General features: G+C 41.3%; 3 protein-coding genes across 5 annotated transcripts in view; 1 reads left to right on the forward strand and 2 right to left on the reverse strand.

Annotated features, from left to right (window-relative positions):
• Positions 1-2,405: 2,405 nt before the first annotated feature.
• LOC133923896 (protein pleiotropic regulatory locus 1-like) overlaps positions 2,406-25,960 on the reverse strand; it is a 37,270-nt gene continuing 13,715 nt past the window's right edge. The window contains exons 1-16 of one of the 2 annotated variants that reach the window (XM_062369187.1): positions 10,361-10,580; positions 10,124-10,251; positions 8,979-9,060; positions 8,835-8,891; positions 7,948-8,029; positions 7,520-7,612; positions 6,852-6,915; positions 6,652-6,737; positions 6,462-6,563; positions 6,284-6,367; positions 5,869-5,929; positions 5,721-5,787; positions 5,569-5,646; positions 3,930-3,994; positions 3,082-3,159; positions 2,406-2,804 (exon numbers count right to left, since the gene is read on the reverse strand). In XM_062369187.1, coding sequence (XP_062225171.1) covers positions 2,632-2,804; positions 3,082-3,159; positions 3,930-3,994; positions 5,569-5,646; positions 5,721-5,787; positions 5,869-5,929; positions 6,284-6,367; positions 6,462-6,563; positions 6,652-6,737; positions 6,852-6,915; positions 7,520-7,612; positions 7,948-8,029; positions 8,835-8,891; positions 8,979-9,060; positions 10,124-10,251; positions 10,361-10,494 — 1,434 coding nt within the window. In that variant the 5' untranslated portion in view covers positions 10,495-10,580 and the 3' untranslated portion in view covers positions 2,406-2,631. Of the gene's footprint in view, positions 2,805-3,081; positions 3,160-3,929; positions 3,995-5,568; positions 5,647-5,720; positions 5,788-5,868; positions 5,930-6,283; positions 6,368-6,461; positions 6,564-6,651; positions 6,738-6,851; positions 6,916-7,519; positions 7,613-7,947; positions 8,030-8,834; positions 8,892-8,978; positions 9,061-10,123; positions 10,252-10,360; positions 10,581-25,960 lie in introns of those variants that run through there. The other variant, XM_062369189.1, reaches the window with a different exon arrangement.
• LOC133923897 (uncharacterized) lies at positions 10,605-12,370 on the forward strand. Of its 2 annotated transcripts, none has more exons than XM_062369190.1 (2): positions 10,605-10,761; positions 11,849-12,370. In XM_062369190.1, the coding sequence occupies exon 2, from the start codon at positions 11,866-11,868 to the stop codon at positions 12,208-12,210; it is 345 nt and encodes a 114-aa protein (XP_062225174.1). In that variant the 5' UTR covers positions 10,605-10,761; positions 11,849-11,865; the 3' UTR covers positions 12,211-12,370. The 2 variants fall into 2 exon arrangements, with proteins under 2 accessions (XP_062225174.1, XP_062225175.1); XM_062369191.1 differs by having other exon boundaries at positions 10,660-10,761; positions 11,852-12,370.
• Positions 12,954-17,501, reverse strand: LOC133923382 (uncharacterized). Its single transcript, XM_062368694.1, has 3 exons — positions 17,406-17,501; positions 13,394-16,344; positions 12,954-13,295 (listed from the first exon to the last, which is right to left on the reverse strand). Exons 1-2 carry the CDS (start codon positions 17,499-17,501, stop codon positions 13,402-13,404), a joined length of 3,039 nt encoding a protein of 1,012 aa, XP_062224678.1. The 3' UTR covers positions 12,954-13,295; positions 13,394-13,401.

Raw genomic sequence — 25,960 nt, forward strand, 5'->3', positions numbered from 1 at the left:
GCACCAAATTTAGCATTCAGTGTATTTCACAGCTACTTCGTGCTTTGTATGTGCATATATACATCACAAAGACGGTCATCAAGAATGCTAAGAATGCATCCTACAAAAGAGTGTATTGGCATCCATGAATGTATTTTCCTACTAAGCAGTAAGGATTCCTTCCGACTTGCCATTAGCCACCCAGTAGACATTCATAGCCGTCAGCCACATAGTGACCTTGACTTGCCATCTCTTAAAGTGTACACTAGAAAACTTGTCTGGCCTCAGTGCATTGACAAAACCAGCCATTGATAAACTTAAGTGCCTACAATAAGATTTTTGGATTGTTGAAAAATAAGACATATTTAGGTTTAATTTAATCCATAAATAATTCATAAGCAGAAACTGATGAACTGATATGATCATATCATCAGAGCAATCTAGACATGCGTACGAAAGCACAACATATGACTAGATTTATTATGCTCAAAATTAGGAATCGCGGTAAATAAAGTACGATAACATGGTTTTTACGTACTGGTCCTGCGTTGTGGAGGTTGCTGAATATGCTAGTTGCATTGTATTGATGGCACGATCGATCCTGCTGATGACGCACCGAATTTGTTAACGATGACAGCAAGTAGCACCCAAGAGACTAGGAAGACGAGCCGTGGTGAAGAAGTTGAGCAGTCGCGCGGAGCGCTTCCCAAAAACCTTATTCGCCATCTTCCGGTGCAAGATCTCAAGAGCGAGGATTTCAAAAACCTACTCTCCCATTTCCTGATGCACGTCGACGCCGGGATGGAATAGACTACAGCAGCAGCACAACCGAGAGAGAAAGAGGCAAAACCCTAACTCTTATATAGACTCACGTAATGAGAACATTTCTAATTTAATGCTACTCTCAATTAGCAATCTATGTTGTATATGTACCCAATAAAATAGGGTATTTACATATATATAGGGAGAAACTACTCACTTCTACCTCTATTAGCAATACAGTACTAATAGAGGATTGGTCTCAACATGGACCATCTCTTCACAATATGAATTATTTATTAGAAATTATTATATGAACCGGTCCAAATAATTTTAACAGTGTTCGTGTGTGTTAGATTACAACAACAAACACCGATTGAACGCAAAACAGAAAGCATCAGAGACCTAATTGATATATGACAAGCGGGAATTTATCAATAGTCATATCCATAGTCAACATTTTCCTGTCAAAATAACTAGAAAATCTTACTACCACTTGACAACTCCAGATGCTAGTTATAGCTAGATATTTGGTTAGAAAAAAATGTAGCCCTACTTAAGGACACAAATATGATCGAACAATTCAAAAATTAAATTTTCATAGAATCATCATCTCAATATCAGAGAGCTCGACACTAGGCATTCCACCACAAAAAACCATTTCAACAACAAGTTCATACCCTCTCAACACACGTCTTTGCCAAAACCATCTATCAGTTCACTATAGCTGTGCAAATCTGGAGCCTATTCCACTGAAAACTTTAGGGGTTTTAGGGGTTTGCGGTGTGATTTCGAAGGAAAATAAGGTCCTGAGTTGCGTACTTACCTTTTCCCACAGATCCGTGCAAATACACTTTCTAAATACTTTAGCAATCTCTTAGTTGAATTCTAATACCTCGAATCGTCCAAGCTGGGCATCGACACATTTTTGGAGCGAGAAGACCAACCCAGACTGCGGCCAACTTTGGCAACAAATAAAAAATCGTCAACTCACCAGCCCAAACGGCAATGCATTGGATTGGCGTTGATTTGCTTGTTTTCTAGGACTTCTTTCGCAGCATTGTTTCTATTTTGATGTGGTCGTAGAACATGCAACAGCGAGTTAGAGTATGTACATCCGTTGCTCCTTGAGTTGGGTCTTAAAGGTAGTAATCTAGCATCATACCTCTCTTGCCAACTTCTACTTTATCCCTTGGCACATTTTTACAAGTGCTAGGGTAATTTAAATTAATTAATTTTATTATTAAAATAAAGTAAGCACCAATAGCAAACCTTAGCACTGATATCATACATTCCAACATTATCACCTATACCTACATCTCTTAGCACTGATACTAACTCATTTCTTTCTCTTGCTTCTACTTAGCACTGATGGATGTACATGCTCTTACTTCGCTAGTAAGAGACTAGTGCAGCGCCAAATCCATCAGTGAGCCAAAGCAGAAATAACTTGCTTCAATTCACTGTGATGCCAAATGTACTCCAGGAAAACAAACCTACCATAAATTTTGTTGCAATAAAAAATGTGTTCCGAAAAAACACAAGCGGATTCAAAGGAACAATCAGCGGTATAGCAATTCTATGGAAAACCGGCAGTGATCAATTTGAAACACCAGTAACATAGCAATCAGAAGCAGCACAATTCTAGTTTCGACGCACCACCAAAGTTCCGATAAGCTGAAGAAAATTAGCTTAATCCTCAAAGTGATACAAATTCAGCATAAATACTACAGCTGCTACAAGTCTATTTATACAGTTACAGTAATGTTTGATTTATCATCCATACAGCCCCAGCAAAAGTGTGCCCAAATTTCAACTGGGCTCAACAAACTACCCGGTTGGCCAGAATTAGGGCGCCTACAACAATCATGTGACTTACAACTTGTGTGACAATCAGTATCGCCGGATGTCCTTAGGTGGCTTGAAGTTGATGGGATGGGTTTCTGGTGTAGCTGTTAAATCCTCTTTCCACATCTTTATAGTTTTATCCGCCTCACAAGTCACAAGCCTTGATCCACTGACATCGTAAGAAAGGGCATATATACATGCTTCACTCTCCAATGATCCTGAAATTGAAGATAGAAATGATAAGCATAGCCATTTGGAAAAAATCATGTTTAAACAAGCATAAGGTATTCCATACAAAGCCTAGACTCTGGACTTCTGGAGTAGTTGGGCTAATTTCTAAGCAAGAACTCAGGGTCAAAGATTCAGGAGGACTGATTCAAGCAAGTATAATCACTGCCCCTATCATTTCTGAAACAACTGACGTTCTCAACCAAAGCTGCTGTGCCCATCACTTATCCTATTACCAAACAATGCATGATGCAAAGCAATACTTACCCGGCTGGACTATAGTCTGCTCTTGTTGAAAGTTATGGCCACTCTTCCAGTCCCAAAACCAAAGGCTTCCATTATCCCCTGCGCAAAAAGTTTGAAATATTAAGTTCACACTTTTTTTTCTTGACCACGAGGAGAGACTCCCCTGGGAATTTTTTAAATTTAAGGTAGAGGAGTACCGAACCCTGCTGGCCAGGAAACTCACTGAAACCAGTTTCTCAGGGAGGTACCCACAAACCGGAGCGCCCCGGGTGCCCGTCCTCTTAGTGGAGGTACTAACCAACTGAGCTACTGCTAAAAGGCCTAAACTAAAAATATCAATGCTTTGTAAGAGATTTGCAATGTTTGAATTGGAAGTGTGAAAATAATGAAATGAGAAAGGCCGTGATCATTTCACCAAAAGAAACCATTTCTTACGGAAAATTGTTCAAATACGGTTCATCTGTAAGTGGTAACAAAACATCATAAAGTAGAATAGGATGCATACAGTAAGCATAGAATAGCAAAATATAGAATGCAGTGCTCAATACTCCATCTGGTCACAAATACATGCCGTTTTGGACATCTGCGTGGTCTCCAAATCATAACTTTGACCGCAAATTGGCGTTGTAGTTTATAAAACCCAAAACAATTATTATATTATATGAAGCACCTTTTCAATACAAACACATGACCTTCATGTTTCCAATCTAAATAGTTAAAAACATAGCAGTAGTCAAAGTTTCACAAGTTCGACTGGATATATGTAAATATGACACGTATTTGTGACCACGTGGAGTAAATTTCAGTGGAGGGAGGTATCCGAGATAAAATCAAATTATAAAGAATACGACAATTGTTACAGCATATACCTCCAGTTGCCATGACACCATCCTCATTTACAGCCATAGAATTTATTATCGTTTTCTGCTGGGACCTGATATTATTAGAGATGAGAAGTGTCAGTTGCATGCATGCAGAAGTTAGCCAGTCAAGAGAAACTACAACGCCAATTACTGACAGAAGTGATATTCTAAAAAGAAAACATATGCAATTTGGCAACAATTGAAGCTCTACTCATTCAGGAATCACCATTGATTTCTTTAGGTGGTAAACTTTTTTTGCATCTATCTTAGCTAAAATGCAATGTCAAAGAGGGAGTCAATGAGTTCCCTTTGTATGTTGCACAGAATGACAGAAGGTCCAGAGACACTCTACAAATAAAAATTAAAAGTCACTAATCAGCACAATAACAATTAGGACAAGGGTTTAGTTTCCTTGCCAGGCCAAATTATCAGTTTAAACCTAAATTAAAAAATGGTAACAGTGCTGTTGGAGGCAAATTTTGAAATGAGTACAGTGCCCAGTTTATTTCCAGTTCATGTCCGGGAACTGGCATGAGGCTCAGTTTTCAGAACCAGAATTACAAACCTTGATTAGACCTAGCATCGAAGGCTAATTGAAAAGAATTAAGCTAAACATAGAACACTAAGTGAAAGTGTTAAGGAGAAATCTTTTAATCCTTCAAAACCCTCAACCTACTACTTGGTACTTTTTGACCAAAGGGGGTAAAGCCTTAACCTTAAAAGTTTAAACCAAACTTTCTAACAGGTTAAGGACCAAGTTTAAACAAAACTTTCTAACAGGTTAAGGACCTTGTATGCCCAAAGCTAAAACTGTTTCAAAATCTGGGTATGACATATATTTTAGTGCAATCTAGAGATGGTGCATCATGTACGTCCCCTGAATCCTCACTTTCCTGGTTACATTTCTAGGATACTTCGGAGAAATATTCTCACTGGAAGTCAAGAATATACAAGAGAGTAATAAAACAAAGTGTCAGGAAAAATCTGAAACATCAACAAAAACCAAGCCAAAGAATAAAAGAGCGTATATGCACCATTGCACTGCAACGACAACTAAATGATATGCAAACAATGATTTCCTTTTTGAAGGTTTTTACACCTGGGCCATATGCTGCTTCATAGTTTTGTCAAAACTCAAATAAGTATGACAGAACTGGTTTGATAGTCTAGAGGGCTTAGGGTAATTGATAAGATTTATTAGTCTAGATTATCAGACTATCTAGAACAAACCACGCAAATGCCTCTGGGACATTTTTGCTAAGTCACATTTTAGTAAACTGAAATTATGAGGAAGTTTGATGTTGTCCATAAGATACATGTGGGACATTAGACTCCAAACATACAGTAGAAACTACACACAGATATTCAAATTAATTACTTATCAGATAGCTAAAAAATCATCTGATATTACATAAAGAAGTCATATGTCAACCACTCATTTGCAATGTTGTAAAAAAGGCAAGGTTTCTTGGCTTGTGGCACACAACCCTATGTTTATTGATATTCGAAGGCATTTTCATCCAACATCATCATACTGTATGTGTTTTGAATATCAATGGAGTACCAATAAATAAGCATAAAATGCGATGTCCTGAGTTACAATGTGAACCAAAAAAAAAAACAGATGCAAATATGAGAGACTCACAGCATGTTGTGCAGGAATTCCCCTTTGGGCATGCTAAATTTCTTTATGTTGTCTGCTGATGCTGATGCAAATGCTTTCCTATAAAAGAGATGTTATTGCAAAGGCCTGCAACATTATAGATAATACGAAAATGAACATGGGTAAAAACTAACTCCTTTGGATGCAGTGCCATAGCCCGAACAGACTTCTTATGGTGTGTAAGAGTACACATAGTCCTCCCTGCATGAAAAACCAACTGTAACAGAAAAAGATACAGAAAAAACGTTCACCAGACAGTTTTGAATTTGACAGATAACTTACCAGCTACAAGATCCCAGAATTTGATAGTTGTATCATGTGAACCGGTGACAACTTGAGGATCCTGACACAAAGGAGTTAAATTTTTGATGAATTATGGGGCATGTACATCCGAGAGTACATATTGTGACAGGGAAGAAAATAAATTTTATCACACGCACAATACATAACCTAGCCAAAATATGAGCACCATTCAGGACATCTGAGTTGTACCAAGATCATTTTTTACTCTTCCTCATTAAACTTGAGTAAAATTAAAATGTGTCAAAGATATCAGATCCATTAAACTATAATTTGGCTAAACATGAGAGACTCGAAATGAGTGTTTTTACACACTACCAGATGAGGAGAATAATGTGTAGCTGAACTAAATAATGCAGATGAGTTGTGAAATTGACAGGCTGAAATGTTGTCTTACCGTAGGCCGAGCAAACACTGAACAGACAGTGTTATCATGACCTGTTAAAGCAGAAACATGCGCTTTCGTCCGGATGTCCCACACCTGTATATGAAGGTAAGTAAAACCAGAATAATCTTAGAGCATCGTATGCTGCCAGATTTTTCACAATGTGCAATTGTAAGAGATGATCTCATACCCTGCAAACTGAATCTCGACCACCAGTCAGTAAGATATCAATAGTCGGATGGAGAGCTAGGCAGTAAACGCCACTCAGATGCCCATGGTAAGACCTAATAACCTTGAACATACAATACAGATAATATGTCAAGAGATGTCAATATGCAATAAAAATTACACTGGATTGAAAAGTAAAAAGTAAAACTAACCTTGTTTTGTTCAAGATCCCAACATTTTACTTGTTTGTCATCACCAGCAGAAAATAAATAAGTATGCCTCTGGCTGACAGCAAGTCCTACAACAATGCGCATTACATCCACCATCAATCACTAAATTTCAAATTGGGACAGGAAAGTGTTTTGTAAGAGCGTTGAGTAGACCCGGCTAACCAAAACCAAGAGAAACTTACCACGAACTTGTTCAATATGGCCAGTCAGTGTAAGCTTCAGTGTTCCTGATGCAAGATCCCATATCTACAGCATGGCATGAGTCGCAGGATGAATGAGCAAGCTATACAAGAAACTTGAGTGACATGTTGGGTTGTTGGCTTAATGTAAGAGCGAATTAGAGGGTGAGATGGGTTCATAGTACTATATTAGTTGTTCTTGCAAGAAGCCAAAGAAAAAAAAAAGGTGAGATGCAACATAATTAACATCCAAATTTCAAGTCATCCATAAAACAGTTAAAATATTGACAACAAACCGGGATGATACACCAGAAGAAATTTGAAGCTGGTTTTCAAAACCCGGTTTCTCACCCTTTAAAACATCACCCAACTTGTCATCTTCAATTCAAATAGGCATTAGAAGGCTTTACAAGATATACCAAAGATTATATTCCAAAATTTTGAAAACAACTTTCGAAAATTTGGAAACTGACGTTTTTTCAGTTTTTCCCATCTCCAGCCGAGATCTGGTTACTCGCTGGTCCAGTTTATCGACCAATACAAATACATCCACAACAAAGTACTTACAGCATCTATCCTATTAGATGCAGCAAGTTTACATAACAGATTAAAATCATGAGATGCAAATAAAATAGTAAAAAAAAAAGTGTACTTCAGGGTGTGGAGCTCACCTTTATTGTCCTATCAGCAGAACCTGTACAGAACCATTCATTGCCTGGATCAAAGGCTATAGAGCGCACCCAACCCAAGTGACCACTGATGACCTGCATAAATTTAGAGGAACCATTAATACTAATTTGGAGAACAAAGAAGGTAAAGTATTTATTGGGAATCAAATACACCAGTCTACTTCAAACCACAAATGCAGAAAAACATAAAGAGTGAATGCATGGGAACCAAATACACCAATCTACTTCAAACCACACATGGAGAAGAACATGGAGAGTGAATGCATTTGGACGGCAGAACTACATGCATGCACGAAGACAGAACCTTTCTTAATAGCAAGATGGAGTCGATTTTCCAGAAACCTTTCACAGATGTGCCAAACCTATTAGGTAATAAACTATGGAAGGTTGCACTTGACTGGAAAAAATACCCGATAGTTCTTCCAAGGAGCATGCCATGTAGGCCGTGGCCATCGACTTGGTATCCTTTCCATCAGTGCAGATGTAGAAAATCTGAAAGATATATCAAGACATCAGCAATTCACAAGTGACTGGTAAATTATAAAAATTTGTTGCATAAAAAAGTAGCAATTCAGCAGTGATCGGAAATCTGGGGGGCTTGCTTGTATTCTTGAAAGCTTACAGAGCATTTTTAGATATAGCAATATGGATACAATATATACTAAGAAAATACAAAACATGAAATCCCATGATTTTGGAAATCACAAGATCCAAACCACCAACCAAACTACTAGTTTCTCATCAAAGGACACACCGGTCTATTGATAAAGGCCCTCCATGCATGGCAATTGGCATAATTATCAATGCATCATAGCAGAGAGCACACTTATTGCAGACTAGAATTGAACATAAGCAGCATGGATGTTTTTTCCTTTGGTACTAAGAGAAGTCATGAGAGTACACAAAGGTTTTAAACAAACTAACTGTATTTATGCAGTAGAAAAAGTCAATATAGCAGAACATAACACTATAAATAAAACAGGTGTATCCATGGAAACAAAAAAAAGAGGACACATAAAAGATGTCATGAGACCACAAAAAGGTACTAACCAAACTAACCAAAATAGGAAAACTAGTCTAGAAACTAGTGTAACATAGCATGTACCCATGCAAACAGAAAAAAGGACACCAAAAGAACAGTAAGATGGATTTTACAACTTTCCAAGCATCATGAAATAAATGGACTACAATTATTCCACTGTTAATGCAACAAATACAATACTGAGAAACAATACTTATGTCATGCTATGTGGTACAAGGGCCAGTCAACCATTGAAGCAAAGACAGGTGAACAAACCTGTCAGATGATCCAGGAATTGATAAAGTTGTATTTTTGCCTGGAATTGTAGATTCACTGAAGAAAGTTCAAAAATAGTAGTTAGTTAATAGAAAAGGAACAGTGTAAACTAGTTAACAGGCAACTCAATATGAATGCACTTACGGGGCTTTTGGTAGCATAAGTGGCACGGGGACAATGGCATTACTAGTGCCTTCTCTGTGAGCATCTTTTGTGTCTTGTGTGCCTGAAAAGATAATTGCAAGCTCAGATAAAATGGAACCAAAAAATGTGTACACAACTGCTAGCAAACAGACCACAGTTTGCTGAAGCGATGGATTTTTCAACTCAAATTATCAGGGTGGATCACAGTTCCGGAGGGGCTACAAAATGTTAAAACACTGATTTCATCGTGGAGCTATTCATCACGTCCAGAATGTTAAAAATACTGAATTTTGGTTAGACACTTGGCTAGAAATTTAAACTATGAAACTTCAATTCCCTAACCAGTTTACAGTGTGTTCCTGTCCTGATATGAAAGTAGATTGCTATATAAGAGGACAGTGGATCCTTGAGTTCAGAAGGACTTTGGAAAATGAGCTGCATGCCTAGGAATTATAGATGGACAATCATGACAATATCCAGTTTCTCTGATGGAAGATGAGGTGAAATGTGGCTTGCAAAAATATGGTTCTTATACTAATTGATCAATATATAGTCAGATGTGCTCTAGAGGCATATTGCCAGCAGGACTAAGATCTTATAGAAAGCAAAACTAAATCCATTTGAAAGTAAAGATCTACTTGTGGCAGGCTATTCAGAATGAAATCCATACATCTAGGATTTTATTTGGGAACACTTACATAAGGGGAGCAGGGGAAACAAAATTTTACAGCAAAGCTGAGTTCCTGAAGATGATTGGCTGAGTAACTCAAGACTAGTTGCTTGTTTTTCAGTAATATTCATGGTCACCACATATCGTTCTTGTGCTGTAATTTAAGTGGGGAATGTAATCTGTCTTTTGCTACTTGGGTGTTAATTTCGTCCGTTTTGCTGTTAGGAAGCATGCGGTCATGTGCCTGTGGTTTTAGGGGGATAAAACAGATTATAATTTTCTAAGGACATGTTCTGGCATTCTGTAAACAACTTACAATCAATCGATTGTGCTAGCACTAGAAAACTATGGAAAAAAAGTCATAAAATCGTACTCCTGATGCTAGCGAACCGTTCCAAAAGACCTAAAAATATTTCTTCTTTGGGGAGCAGAAGGTGATTTTTGTGAGAACGAAAAAGAAAAGAGCGAAGCTAACCTGGCAATGCTAACGCCGTCGACGACGGTGCCGTAGGACCCTTGCCCTGCCCGCGCCCCTGCTCAGCAGGCAGATCCTTCACCGCCCCGTACTCTGCCCTCACCTTGCACCCGGTGCGAATCCTCTTGCTGCCCCCACCGCACAACGAGACCAAGAGAATACGCACTTAGGGTTCCGTCCGCGCTAGTGTTCTGCGTCTGCCAAGGAAGACAAGGGAAGGGGGCGAGCTAGGTTTACCTCTCGGCGTCGGGCGCGAAGAGGAGGGAGTGGGTGGGGGCGAAGAGGTCCAGCGAGCGCTTCAGAGACCTCAGGCTGAGCTTCTTCAGCGACTGCGGCTCGACGGGCAATCCATCCGCTGCCGTCGTCGCCATCGCCGCCGCCGGCAGCTCCAGTCCGCTCCGCTCGCCTCGCTTCTCGAGTCGGCTCGTCTTTTCCCCTCGGGACCCACCGGCCAGACTTCTTTTATTAAATATTCCGTGTGGGCCCGGCCCATCAAAGAATACACGTGGCCTGGCCCATCGGCTCTCCTCCTAGTCCTAAAATCCTCCTCCTCCGACCCGTCCTCGCACCGCCGCCGCCTGCGCCTGCTCCGTCCCCGGCCTACCCGCCGCGCGGCACGTGCTCTCTCGTCGCCACAGGTCGGACGCCTCTCTCTCCAGTAGGTTTGATGTAGTGAACTTGTCGTTGGATCCGCCTCTGTTTCTGGGTTGCTGTTGGCTTTCTTGGGTCTAGGACATGGGTGAGCTTGTTGGTTGCGGTTGGGTCCTGAGGTGCTGCCATGGATTGAGATGCAGTGATGATGATGCTACTGGTGAACTGGGAGTGGCCGGAACACACGAGGAACGAGCCTGCTGCTATCTTGTGTTGATTTGTGCTGTGTAGGAGTGCTGAGGTTCACTAGATTAGTTCTGGAGAAGGGCCCTAATGCCCTATGATTAGATTGTGCGAAGTGTAGTCTGAATAATGGTTTTCGCAAATATTTCTGTACCATGTTCAGTCAGGCATGCACAACTCCTTTCTTGTTTTTCATTATTGCTACCATTCTGTGTAGCTTCTGTAGGAAATTTGGGAGAAAGAAACCTGGATTTTTCGCCCCTTCCCCATGGCCTGATGTCCTTTCACTCTGAGGTTAGGCTTCCTCAATTTGTTCAACACTCGAAAATCAACACATGGCTTGGTTTGTCGGTGTAGTCCTACGTGTCCCTGCGCTGATGTGGCGTTGGTGACTAGACTGTTCTTGGGCCACTTTCTGTGGGCGGCATGGTTCATTCTACCACTGCCTCACCCAAAGTTGATTAAACTGGTAGCCCAAGTTATGAATCCGGCTTCTAGGAATATCGCTGCTAGATGGTCGATTTATTTGCTTGAAGCGGAATGGCTGCTAAACTGATCAGGGCTGGTTAACTAAACCTGTAAAGCAAGAGAGTTTCTTAGTATAACTCTAGATCAATCATCTACTGCCCAGGCAATTGCTCTAGTTCGATAGTATGACATTCAGTATTGGTTTCTCTCTTTTACTCTTTAAGCTGGTAACTTTATCATGCATTGTCAACCCCGTATTTTTCTCATTGTTTGTAACCTGGTTTTGAAACTTCCACTACCGCCTCAAAACTGGTTTGCACACTGTTGTGCTCCGCTCTTCTGTCCATGGGTTTCTCACTGTATAAATGAAATGTATTACGTTGTCAACTAACTAATAATTCTTCTCTTCTTGTTAACTTGCAGCAGAGAAACCGGTGACCATGGTGATCCCTCCACCAGAAAGGGCAGCTAGAGTCACCCGTTTTCTGAAGCCCTACCTGTTGAGGATGCATTTCACAAACAAATATGTATCCGCTCAGGTCGTCCATACCCCGACAGCGACGGTTGCATGTTCAGCAAGCCCGCAGGAGAAGCTGCTGAGACCAGACATGGAGTCGACCCGTGATGTTGCAGCTGTTGCGAAGATTGGGAAGTTGCTCAGCGAGCGCCTGCTGCTCAAGGGAATACCTGCAGTGTCCATCCACATGAAGAGAGAACAGAAGTACCATGGGAAAGTCAAGGCTGTTATAGACTCTGTCAGGGAAGCTGGAGATACATTGTTGTGATTACGAAGTTGAAAACTTTGAACTTAGTTAGCATTTGTGCGACAATTGTGCTGTACTTCTGAAGTTTGCGCCAGTGTAGCAATGGCAAGAACTTCACTGTTTCTAAACTCCAGGCTAAATGACATTTTCCAGGTCAATAAAAGGACTCTGAATTGATGAATGCCTTGTGTTTTTTGTATTATTGTGTGTTAGAAGGACAGGTAATATTGTCCATCTGAATTGTGTTTCATTGCGAAGATGCTGTATGCTGTGATATGGCAATTGTCATTGCAACGTACAGAGTTTCTTGGAATCATTATGGAGGTAGAGAGCGTAAACTGTCCGTTCACAAATCTAGCCTTATGTATTGAATACTTGTTTTAAACTGTGGAATAATAATTTTGACAACGGTTATATAATTGGGATTTACCTGAAACACAATTGGTGGTCTGGATTGGTAAAAATATATAAGAATGAGGCCGAATCGATCATAAATCACACTAAATCAATGCTAATCAGTGCAATGAACCGGGGCCTAGAGCATGCTACTGACAAATAAATTTGACAGATAGGGTGTAAGTTAATTCACAAAAGTTGAAAAGTAGCTAAGAAGACAACATGCACTTTGCGCTGTCAAATTCATGGGTTAATGGAATATATAGATAGTTCAAACTAACTTGGTTACCTCAGTACTACATGCTAGAAAAATTACCGGAAGAAGAAAAATCGGAATAAAACACTCAATTATCCATGTCAATCACAGCAATCCGTTTTTTTATTTTTGTGCAGGCAGCATTAACAAGCTGCATGCCACATCGATCACACTTCACAAATAACATTTCGTTCATCGAGTCTTGAGCGGGACACGCTCCACACACCATGGGGATTCAGTGACTGTGGTAGGCACACCACACAGGCACATGTACACCCTCTTATTTCAAATTCAAGCATGCAAACAACCACAAGCCAAACCAAATTAACATAGTAAGTATGAAACACCAATTTATTCTTGAGCAAACACACCAACTTGGCAAGCAAATCCTTGATCCGTATTGCAGCAACGGCAGCAGTATTGGAAAGCAGTCACAGACTTGGCACCAGCAACTCTACATGCATAGGAATAGAATACATCGATCACATACAGATAGATTCATAAGTAGGTATATATATATGAAGGGGAAAACGTAGAATACGGTGTACATACATGTTAGGTTACCGGAGGACCGTGCCTCTGATGAGGCGCTTCTTGTAGTAGGACGACGAATGGTGTGGCTCGTAGAGGGATGGGTCGTGACCGGCGTGCATCCCGTCCCACTCCAGCTTCTCCCAGCAGTCCTTCTCGCAGTTCACAACTGGTCGGTGGCTGCCGACCGCTGGGAGGCGCCTGAGGGCCCAACAGCCCCTGACCTTGACGCTCTCGAGCACAGGTGCGGACATCTTGGCCTCGCATATCTCTTGCAGACTGGGGAGGTCGTGCAGGTGGATGTGCCTCAGCTCTGCGAATTCCTTCACTTCACCCGCTTTTCCATACATGTTGTCATCCCATGGGAAGACATGCCTGAGATCACCGCAGTGGGAAATGTGGAGAGTCTCCAAGCTGGGCAAGGTGAAACCTCTGAACGGGAGGACAAACTTGAGCCTAGGGCAGTTGTGCACGTGTATACTCTGTAGTCTTTTAAAATTGTCTCCGTAGCGGTAAATGGTTCCTTTGCTCCAAATGCAGTCAGCTGCGAGGAGATCAGATGCCCAGATTCTCTCCAGTTCAGGAAACTCCATTTGATATGAGGAAAACACTGCCTGTAGCTTTGGGCACCTCTCGACACGGCACCATTTGAGTTTGGAACTTTGGTAGCCACCTTCACGTGCACTCTTGGGGGTGATAGAAAGGATGCATGAATTATCATGCATATGCAAGGAGTTAATGCACCACTCCATCATGTCATCAATAGCTCGGATTCCCTTGTTGCTCTCCACATCGCTGAGGCTGATTCCTTCACCAACCTCAACATGGCAATCCGAGGGTGGAGGCCATGGGATCTCATGGTTATAAGCAGGAGCAGCGCCCCCCTCAAGAAGGATATCACTATAGGTATAGCAGCGAGGTTTGGCCATAACCTCGTCGCTGCTGCTTTGCCCTTTAGATCTGCTGCTGGAGGGTGGCACATGCAGATCTAGATAGAAGCTGTCAGCAATGAAATTGTCTGACCCGATCATCAAGGACTGAATGATCCTCACATCGCTTGCAATGATATAGCCATCATAGTTTTTGTGTTGGATTCTAATGGATGAAGAATCAGAATAAGGTGGTGGTGGTCCTGTGTCCTCGTTTTTTCCATGGGTGTCAATGCGAAGCACCTGCAACATGGCTTCTTTCCACCACAGTATTGCACGCAACTGCTTGCAGCCCGTCAGAAAGACCTTTTCGAGTCCTGTCACCTGCACTACCTCATCCCTGAGGTCAACTCTTCGGATTGATGTGCCTGATAGGTTCAGTTCCTCAAGGGCCAGCAATGGTCCACGCAACAAGAAATTCTGCAAATGCACACAACCCACCAAAGATATCTTGGAAAGTTTGCTGGCAGCATCCTTTTGGTTTGATCCTACATCTAAGCTGAATGTCTCGAGTGATGGAGGGAGTCCTTCAGGGCCAACACGCTCCAACCCAACACAGCCATCTAGGACCAGAGTCTTGAGGCTAGTTGCCCCAGACAAGCTCGGCAAAACTTTTATGGTGCTGTTTCCAGACAGGTCAAGGAGTTCCAACTTCACCATGCCTGTGAATTCATCTCCTTGGCCTGTCTCCCAAGAGCAGGTAGGCTCAACTACTCGAAGCTTGCGAAGGTTTTGCAGTTGTCTCCATGCAAGATTGTTGTGCCACACCCTTCCCCTCTTTATATTTATCTCCCTGATGTTTGTACCCATTTGCACTATTTTATTTTCTAATCCCCACTCCGTGTCGCATATGTCTAGCACCAGCAGGCTCTGAAAGAACTCCACTGCGGCAGCTCTACCTTGCTTCTCCTCTGTTTCTTCCTTTTGATCCTTGCACCTATCTAATCCTAGGAATCTTAAGGTGCAACAACAACTGAAAGGAGGTGATGAAAAATTGAATGTACAACGGCACAGCTTCAGTACACGAAGGTTACCTGATTGATGAAACATTCGATTAGGCAATGATAGTTGAGACGATCCACATCCACTGATGAAACAGGACGTTGACTCTGGAGGTACAGTCCTTTGTTCCGTAGAAGTGGTCGTGACAAAAGTCCATAGTTTATAGTACTCTTTCATATTCTCCGTTATGTACTCAACTGGTATCTCTGGACGTACGTCGTCCTCCAATCGCAGCTCAAGCTGCATAGCAGTGCCGACATCCCATGCCTCGTTCTCATGGTTTCTTTGTATGATCCCATCACAAACCCAATAGTTGGAAGCATGGATAGACCAATTGTAGTCCATGTCTCCGCCGCGGCGACGTCTCTGATCATCTAATAACAACAGATACAAGATACACTCCAGAGCTATTTCAGTGCTGACACCAATCTTATGCGTGTATCGAGCAATTTCTCTAGCCTCTGCTCTAACCACTTCCCACCACTCCAGAGAATAACTGTAAATACAAAGATGTGAATCATCCACTTTTGATCTTAAATCCGGATTGAGCCGCAGCCGACCTCTAAAGGTCCACAGTACTTTAGTGCTGCCAAGCAAGCCAAATAGTGGAATGCCAAAATCTCGTATGTCAATTATGTCATTGCTCCCATTATGGAAAACCACTAAACACGTGTGGTCTCTTAGGGAACTTTGGATCTCCCACCCGACCCTTTCTATCTCAAGTCTAGAGCCTTCGTCGACCCCGCTAAAATCATCTTCCTCATCCTGTTTGTCAATAATAGCCATCACCCACTGAGGAAGCTTCAGGTTGTCCACGATTTCCCTCTGCATAGCTCTTCGACTTTTCCACCTTGAGCAATCGACATGGATGATCCTATTGAATTTCTTTCTCAAAGATAGTGGAGGGTCTTCAACTATTGCCCGAAGGACAGCAGATGCACCCAAGCCGTAACATCCATCAAAGTAGATGGACTTATGCGAAGTATCAATACTCTCCAAATAACCAATTATTTCTTGCTTCGTGTATTGGTAAAGAATCCCCTGCAACAATTTGCAACATAAAATTAATTTTCTCAAAAGGTGCTGATACAGATACAAGTGATCGATACGGTGTAGCATCATGAGAAAGTGCTACGTATGCAAGGTCACGCCAATACAATAAAAATTAAACCTCTCATAGAGACATTTTTCTATAGACATTTACGAATTTGTACCTCTAGAACACTAAAATAGTGGCTCTAGAGGCAACTTTTGTTGTACATGTTTTTTTTCTGCGAGGAAATATCATGCACCTGGTCCCAGCAACATATATTTTGTTAGATTTGATTACGAACACTAACTTGAATCCATTGTCACTCATTACTTTTAAAATTTTACCGGAAACAAACATCATTCATAATATTCATAAATATATGGACTGTTAAAATTAAAAAAGTTTAACCGCAAACAATCTAAAATGACAAATGAGGGTTATTAACCGTATCATCCGGCCAGGATAGTGTAATGAGGTGACAGACATTAAGAAACAGAGACTATGATAAACCTGATCACAACTATTGGAGGAGGTAAAAAAACAGAGACGTGGTCTCTCACTACTTAGTGTCCTAGTTTCACTAGAAAATTTTTAAGACTAAATATTTAAGGGAACAAAAATGCTTGGCATGGGTCAGTTCGAGCCCAAGATCTCTCCCTTGGAAGCAAGGCTCTCTGGCATTACGTCATGCCTCTTTGTTGACTTTGGTATGGAACTTAATATCTTTAAACCATTTTGAGCCCACTGGCATGTGGGCCCATTAGATGTAGAAACAATTCTTTTAACTCCTCTCTCATTCGGTGTCCATGTCAAGATGACGTGACAAAACCACTTCATGCAAGCACCAAGTAGGATGAAAATCGGGGTGGAATTGCTGCAGGCTGTTTTTTTTGTCCGGATTGAGTAATTGGAGGTTGTGGAGTGTTCGAAGGTGGAGGGCCAAAACCGTACTTTCATAATAGTTGGAGCACTAAAAATTGAATAAATTCATGAATTATTCTAGTAGAGTGGTTCTAAATGATCTTTAGTTTCTCATAAGAGCTTTTTAACTAGGCTATATGTGCAATACAAGAACGGTAGCTATGCACTCTTTCCTCAATAACTGCTTTTCCTGTTTTCTGTTGGAATTTTTAACAAGCCATATGATCTCCCTTTCCTTAGCCATCTCCCAAAAGAAGTCCACCTCCTTAGCTATCGCCTCGAAGAAGTCCATCGCTCAAGAAGCCAGCACTATCAAGAAGCCAGCCATCAGCTCGGAAAATAAGATCAGATTATGTAACATTTAAACAGACGACATCATCTAAGAAGTCAGTGGCATCTAAGAAGTTGGCGGAACCCAAGGATGTCTATTCATTCGCTGCTGAGGAAACAAAAAAGGTTGTGGACACCAGTGTCATGTCTCATTTCCCTCCTCCACCATCTCCACAGAAGCCTGTTGTGCCTGAAGATGCCTTGAATTTTTTTTCATAAAAATGGCCAAAGCTAAACAGACGGGGTCAGTTTCAAGTAAGCCGCTAACTGACTATGAATGCATCAGCAAGATGCAGGCCAAGAGCAAACCAGGTCCAATCATTAAGGATGCCCAAGCATTGTGGACTTCCTGGCTTCTTTTAGATTAACAGCAGAAGAACTAGCACGACTTACTGTGGGAGCGGATATATCAAAGTCAGATGTTATATGGCCATTTGAGTTAGGCAAACCTTTGGTCAAACCAGATATAGGAAGAAACCTTACAACTCAAATGCGTCGATTACATCAATGGTACTTGAAGCAGTCCAGTCAGGGTTTTCAGGCGTTCCCCGTGAGATAAAAAAAGAATATTTCCTCAACGGGGATAGCTTCTTCTGGTTGAAATTCTTGCACTTGTATGAACTGTACAAGGAAGATGACATCGATGTGGCTATAGTCAGAGCGTGGACTCTGTAAGTGACTTATGCATATAATTCACGTTATATGATCTTGCGCCTTGTAATTGCATAGCTAACTTCTCTCTTTCGTAGAATGGAGATCCAAACATACAAACAAGACTTAGATAAGAAAGTAGGATTCATCGATCCTGGCCTTGTGAACCAGAAACTTGTAACGAAGAATCCGAACTTCACCGAGGCCTACTTATTGAAGTGTCTGCTTCACCACCAATATAAGAAATTCATATTCTTACCCTACAGCTATGAGTATATGTTTGCGCGCAAGGGCGTCCTCATTTTATGGGCAACTCGATTCTAGTACTATTTTGCTATGATGACATATTCTGTAGTTTTCATTGGATCCTCTTTGTTATCCACCCAGACTTGAGCAAGATCATTGTGTTGGACTTAGCAAAGAGAGATCAGACAACTTACCAACACCTCATCGACATGCTAAACAGGTTAACTTGATCATTTAATCTTCTCAACGATTGCATCTAAGTTTAATTGGTATTCATATTCATGTACAGGGTGTACACAAGATACTGTAAGAAGAGTGCTATCCACTTTCCATTCAGGAAGGAGTACGCTGAAAGAACCGACTTTCTGGTACACAATACATATTCATGTCTTGCATTTCCTACTGAAAAAAGGGTCAATTCATTCCACCGATGAATCCTTTCCTCTTGAAGTGTATGAGGCAGCTACCCGGCAACAATCTCTGCGCGTTTTATGTTCTTACTTTCATGCACGCATTCATTCCGGATGGAGACGCTGTTAGGTTCAATGACCTTGAGGTATGAAATAACATATCGATGCCTTTTTTTCAATTTCTACACGTGTTCAAGGACTAATTCTTTCGATTCTTCAAACGCAACGCTCCAAACTACGCACAAGTGTGTTACAACCTGCTGAAATACATGCCTTTCAAGAACAGATGGTCGGGTTCTTATTGGAACATGTTATCAACCCAAATAGCGAGTTTCATGAATCGATCGTGCCGTCCACGCGTGCGAGATCTTCAGATGACACCTTACCTTCAAGCAGAGAGTATGCAACAAGAAGGAAGGCTACCAAGGGGCTTGACAACGTATTCTATTTCCGTAATTCACACAATATTAATGAATGACATTACCTATTCTACGGTATGCCACTGGTGTGTCAATGACATGTGGGACTAGGTCCCACTTGTCATCCTCACAATGGATAGCATATCGTAGAACCAGGACTTATTTAGTTGTAAATCATAGATTTTTTCATTTATTAATGAATGATATGAATTACTATGTATGATGCGAAGTTGGTATCGTCAGATGGCTCTTGGACACAATGGTCTTCTAACGATGATGCGAAGGAGAAGCAAGAAGCGGCATCTCGTAAACGTGCCCAAGAGGAGGAGGATGAGAGGCTAGCCCATGAGCTATGCACTACGGAGGAGCAAGAAGCAGTATCCCGTAAACGCGCCTAGAAGGAGGAGGACGAGAGGGTTGCCCATCAGTGTGCTGCGGAGGAGGCCGAAGGCTCAAAACCTAGAGGCGTTCAGGTGTCAGACTTCGATTTCTTTGACACGCCGGCGAGCCTGGAGCATAGGCGACACTGTGGTCGATCAGGCGTTGCTAGGTCCTCCGCTCCACCACCATCGGCCCCCTGGTGTCCCCGGATGTACTCACACCATCAATCGTCAGTGCGGGGACGCGGTCCTTATCGTGGAAGAGCTAGAGGGATACTGGATTGGCTCAACTCAACCGACTTTTCAGGGGGTGACTTGTAATATTGTGTGTTTGTCGATGCCTGACTTGTAATATGTGTTTTACTATGTATTAATGAAGGTGTTTTTATTATTAATTTACAGTAAATATATGTATAATTGTATGCATGTATTGAGAGAGACGGAGAGATTAAGGAGAGAGAGAGAGAGAGTACAGAGAGGACAGAGAGGAGGACCATGGAGGGGGGAGAGGGAAAACATTGCTAGCTAAAACCTTTGCCCGACAGTGATTCCAACAAATCATTGTCGGCCGAAGGATACAACCGACAGTGATGGCAGAGAATCACTGCCGGCTGAATCCTTCAGCCGGCAGTGATAACACTCTTCACTTTCGGTCCACTGAGCCGGCAGTGATAGTACTGCCCGTTGCCCGCTGCCGACTCCAAAACCGACAGTGCAAGGGTTTTCTGTAGTAGTGCTTAGAAAAAAGGCTCTCTGGCATTACGTCTTGCCTCTTTGTTGACTTTGGTATCAAACTTAATATTTTTAAACCGTTTTGAGCCCACTGGCATGTAGGTCCATTAGATGTAGAAACAATTCTTTTAACTCCTCTCTCATACGGTGTCAATGTCAAGATGACGTGTCAAAACCACTTCATGCAACCACCACGTAGGATGAAAATTGGGGTGGAATTGCTACAGGCTGTTTTTTTTTGTCTGGATTGAGTAATCGGGGGTTATAGAGTGTTTGCTTTTGTAGGTAGAGAGCCAAAATTGTACTTTCATAATAGTTGGAGCCCAAAAATGGAATAAATCCATGAATTATTCTAGTAGAGTGGTTCTAAATGATCTAATTAGGCAATGTGTGCAATACAAGAGCGGTAGCTATGTACTCTTTCCCCAAGAACTGCTTTTCATACTGGGTTTTTGGATGTAATTTTTAACAAGCCATATGAATATTACAGAATTAGCCCAAGGAGTGTTATGAAACCGGACTTAGGAGGGAAGTCCGACTCAGTTATGGCCGAGACAGGCGGACGGGCGCGTGGCGCAGAAGAGGACTCCTCCTCCATGTTCGTTTAGGATGGGCACATACCAAACTTGTCCTCAAGAAGGGTACACATTAATATTATGTATATACAAGAGGAGCCCTACTATAATCTATGTATTGATCTAATAATGAAGAAAGCTTCACCAAACATCCGTGTTCTTATATATTCATTTATTTACTTTTGTTAATTGGGAGAGACGGAGAGGATAAGATCCTAACCTCTACGCCCATGATCGACACCCTCTGGTACGCCCAAGTTCAGGCCAGGTTACGTATAACTTCGGTGTATCACTTACTCACAAAGTGCAGGTAAAGGTAATTTGTTATTGCAGAGAACGACAAGAACCTCAAACTAACTCTAGAAACATCCAACTGCAACGCTAGTTTATGAAAAATGCATATATGTAGAAAAAACAAATTACCACGTTAGGCATGATGGACTTTATCTATCAAGGCCCAGAAATCACAAGTCTTTACAAATCTCTAACTCATCTGCGCCTCCAGATGAATCTATCTCCACTTGCTAGACCCTACAAGAGAAATCAATTTTGCATCGCCATTGTCAATCCATATACTTATTATTGGCTAAACAAAGCGATGAGCATAATTAAAATGAGGAAGAGGAAACTACTGGTTAAACTAGTAGGCACGTACCTTGGCAGCTACATGTTCTGTGCTGATAATATACCAGAAAATTTGGTGGGAGAAAAAAGGTATATAGTGATGAACAATGATGGAAAGAGGAGAGAGCAGCTCTCAATAATGCTATCTGGTTGCAAATTCGAAATGATGGATGGAGCTCTTCCGTTGTTTGGTTGTGTCTGAGCTGCTTGTGTCTGACCAAAGCAAGAGTTGTTCTTTGCTTGGGGCGGCCACCCTGAGGAAGCTTTTGTCATTGGCTAGTTTGTGTCTGTGCTGCTTTTACCAAAGCAAGAGTTGTTCTTTGCTTGGTGTCGGGAGCAAGGATCCAACAAAGCAGCCTGCAACCACGTGCTGCCACGTGGACTGTACGGTATGTGATTTAAAACGAAGAACAGTTCCTCGTTCATAATTCAAAGGAAAAGGTCCAATTTCGTCCTTTGACTCTTGCTCAGGTTTTGTTTACATCCGGAATTTGAATGCCATTTACTTTTCATCCCTCAACTGTTTAAAACCGGTGCAATTGCGTCCAAATTGGTTTGCTTGAGCGGTTTTAGCTTATGTTGCTGCTACATCATCATTTTTTTTACATGTGGCATCCGCACCACCTTATAAAGAAAGAACACATAATTTTTTTTCTGTAAATTATCATGCCACATCTATCGACTAGGTGTGCACCATATATATAGGAGGTCATACAACCCAAAATCACCCTCAAAACGAGTGGCCAGTGTATCTTCTTCCTACCCTCATACTACCCCATTCGCCCCCAGAACCATCTAGAACCTTTCGCAAACTCGTTTCTTCCTCCTGTATTTGCATCTGTTACATCAAAACACTCAGGATCTCATAACAATTAAACCATGCAGGAGTTGACGGATCATAAGTTGATTTCTTTCCTAACTCAAACTTACATTTGTACTTATCTCAAATTTTATTTCTTTATTTATATTAGTACAGATTAGCCCCTCCTAATCTTAACTACGTGCTTAGATATATGTGGGTTTTGTTTAATTCTTTTAAGTGTGGAGTACTGTAGAAAACTCTGCAATATTATAATTGTTCCTTTTAGATTTAAATAAAAGCACACACGTGTTCACCATCCCGCATGCGCTCGAACGAACACCAACTATGCAGCGAGTCTCAACGGTTGAGTTGTTCTTTGACAGAGTGAGCAAGAAAATGACTTCTTACCGCATCGTCCTTTGAGAGAGGGAGGTTAGAGACGCAATCTTTCAGATGGAACATAACAAGCCCCGAGTCTAAGATAGTTTTGCAGCCAAAATTTATTAAATATTTTGAGAGAAAATCAAAGAAGATTTAATGCCTGAGCAGTTGAAGGGTAAACACATATCAGCAATAGGTAGATAGTACTGATTAACTCCGTCTTTAGTAGCATAGCGATGTTTATGATGTTTTTCATTGAATTACCTTGAGGTGTGCGTAAAGGACTAGATTATCTACTATCCAGATTTTTCTAGCAACTTATCTTATATTTACTAATTGGAAGCTCCTAAGAAGCCTTCACTTTAATCCTAAGAAAATCCTAGAAATTCCCATAAAAAAGCAAAATATTCAACCGTCGAATTAATTGATTGGCTAACTGTAATCATAGATCAACAACCAGACAAAACAACATAGAAGATTAAAAAATAAATCATAGAGTCTAGTCTCAAGACTACTTCTTGCCTTGCATTTCCTTCCTTTTTTATTTTAGATATCATTTATCCAACAAGATTACGTTAGCAAACTCCAACTTAGTTACGTTAGCAATCAACACACTTTTTCAAATCAATTATAATTAAGCATTACAAAATTAAAACAACAGAACGCAAACATATTATGGATTATCACACAAAAATAATATCAAACGGAAATATAGGCTTACAAAAGAGAAAATAATGTGCCAACCTAAGGATCAAGGGGTCTTGGTATAATTGACATCTCAATCCAAAATAAATTCTAGTTTAATTGCCTTTACACAGTTAAGGTATGAAAATTGTTAACTGTATGTGTGCCTGGATAGAACGCTCTCGTAGATTTAAAAACAGATGCAGATCCAAGATTAAATCTCTGGCTTCTCCTGCAAAATGAAGTGTCCTAACATTTTAACCCACTTGAGTTGAAGCAGAAGTATGGGATAGGGATTTGAAATACGGAATTCTGACTCCTAACATTTTAGCGCAGTCATTCCTATTGTGGAACACGGAACTGGAACTAAAGGGAAAAAGAAAATGTTAGGAACAAGGGATTGGAAATAAAACTCAAAATCCTATGCGTAGTCCCATTCCCTTCTAAACTCTTCTCTATTTTCCCCTTCCTAACCATGGCCAAACACCATGTATGATCAAATCAAAAGGACCAACGAACTCACAGGAATTATATCTGAAACTACGCCCATGCGACCCTTTAACAAATCCAGCACTTTGTATTAAAGGCCCATGTGATAAATTGCAGCAAATTTTAAAGATACAAGTAAAATAGCGGCACAAAAGTAGGACAACTGTCCCAAAATACCATTAGTTGATCAGAATCTGTGACAACAGTTACCAAGTTGGTTATGACTCGTCACTGAATCGGTGCAAAAACCAGTTAGAATTGTAACATACCGCCTCTAGCTGGTTTGACCAGAAACTAGCCAGCTCTCACAGGTTGTTTTGAGCTTGCAAAAAGAAAACTATAGGCACATGAAAGATCTCTTCTGGTTTTCTGGACTAATAACGTACTTCATGAGACCAAGTGAAATACGATAAGCACATCCAATGAAAGATATGTATCAATGAACAACAAAGATGAGATGATTACCCGTGATCCTACCATTCATTCAACACGTCGAAAAAGAGGACTACACATAAGGTTCTAATCAACAAATACAAGCTGGATCTACAAAGAACATCAGTACTAGATTCAGAAGACTAACCGCTACATACATGCTCTTTCTGCTCCATCTCTCTAGAGAAATACAACAAGGAGCCTAGAGCATGCTACTGACAACTATACTTACAGGATAAGTATTATGTTAATAACTAAAAAAGGAAGGAAAAAAAACTAAGAAAACAACAGGTACATCCCTCAGTCTCCTAACAACGACAGAAGTGAATTAACACCAAACCTCGATCAGCTTCTTAAAATACGATTAGCAGCTACTCATCCAAATTCATGCAGTGTGTATTTTGAATGCAAATGGTGTGCTTGGTATTGTGATACTTAGCTGCACTGTGACTAGAGCTGGGACTTTGGGCCGGCCCAAGCATGGCACGGCCCGATCCAGCCCAAGCCCAACCCAGCACAAGCACTGATGAGCCGGGCTGGCCTGGCACAATTTATGGGCCAGGCCGGGACAATGATGTCTGCCTTATGAGGCTGTCTAATGGCCTTGATATGGGGCCCAATGGGCGGTTCAGTCCTGGACAAAAAATGGGCCAGGCCTGGGCCGGCCTGGCACGAAAAAAGCCCAATGCACGGTGGTCCAGTTCGCCATATACAATCTGTAAGCTGAGTTGTGATATGGTGATGTCAAATGAAAGAAAGAAAATTAGCTCTGCTCGGTCACATCTCTTGGGCCATTTTCCTGCATGTCAGAAGAAAATGATCATGGACTCATGATGCACTGAACATTGAGGCAAATGAGAATATGCAAGGTTCAGTACCATGGATTTGAATTAGAGACTGTAAGTTAAGAAGCTAAACAGTTTGTGATTATACACATCCCTGCAGGATCAAGAATTGTGGTGATTTACAACACGAGCACAAGAATCTCTCAACCAAACTTCACAAACAAGCAGTACTACTAAGCTACAGGCAAACATGAGATTAGGAATACGAGGCATACAACTAGGTTAGCTAGTGGGCATAAAGTGACACAATGAAGTGACTCATCGAACGACACATCGAGTGACACAATGAAGTGACTCATCAACTTTAACTTTATGTTGTGAGCCTGTGACTCGTGAGTGACACAAAGTGCCAAAAAAAAGCAATGGGTAAGAGCAGAGGAAACAGCTACTTCTCTGCTTCTATTTAATCTTCTAGTCTGATATATATTTTTCTATCACACCAAGTCACCAAACACAGAAAACAACCATGCTGCCTCGTTCAAAGTCATGTGCTGTTCGGAGCAAGCGCGCTAGAGCCGTTCAACGCTCCATTAGCCCCCCTCCAGCTCTCGACCCTCGTCAGTTGTCCCCGAGCATGGGAGATTATGGCATGGATGATTGTCACATGGACGGTCTTGAGGGGTATGAGGACGACCATACCGACGCAAATCCGATGGAGCCTGATGATGTGAATCATACCTCTGTTGGTAACACGTCCACCTCG

Source organism: Phragmites australis, chromosome 7 (genome assembly GCF_958298935.1).
Source record: "Phragmites australis chromosome 7, lpPhrAust1.1, whole genome shotgun sequence".
NCBI classification, from domain to species: Eukaryota; Viridiplantae; Streptophyta; class Magnoliopsida; order Poales; family Poaceae; genus Phragmites; species Phragmites australis.

Bases quoted from the DNA above. Each gene is read 5' to 3' on its own strand.
- LOC133923897 (XM_062369190.1), top strand. From the start codon at position 11,866: ATGGTGATCCCTCCACCAGAAAGGGCAGCTAGAGTCACCCGTTTTCTG.
- LOC133923382 (XM_062368694.1), bottom strand. From the start codon at position 17,501: ATGGCTAAGGAAAGGGAGATCATATGGCTTGTTAAAAATTCCAACAGA. The intron at 16,345-17,405 runs GTATTGCACATA...AAATTGTTGCAG, and splicing joins AGTGCATAGCTACCGTTCTT to GGGATTCTTTACCAATACAC.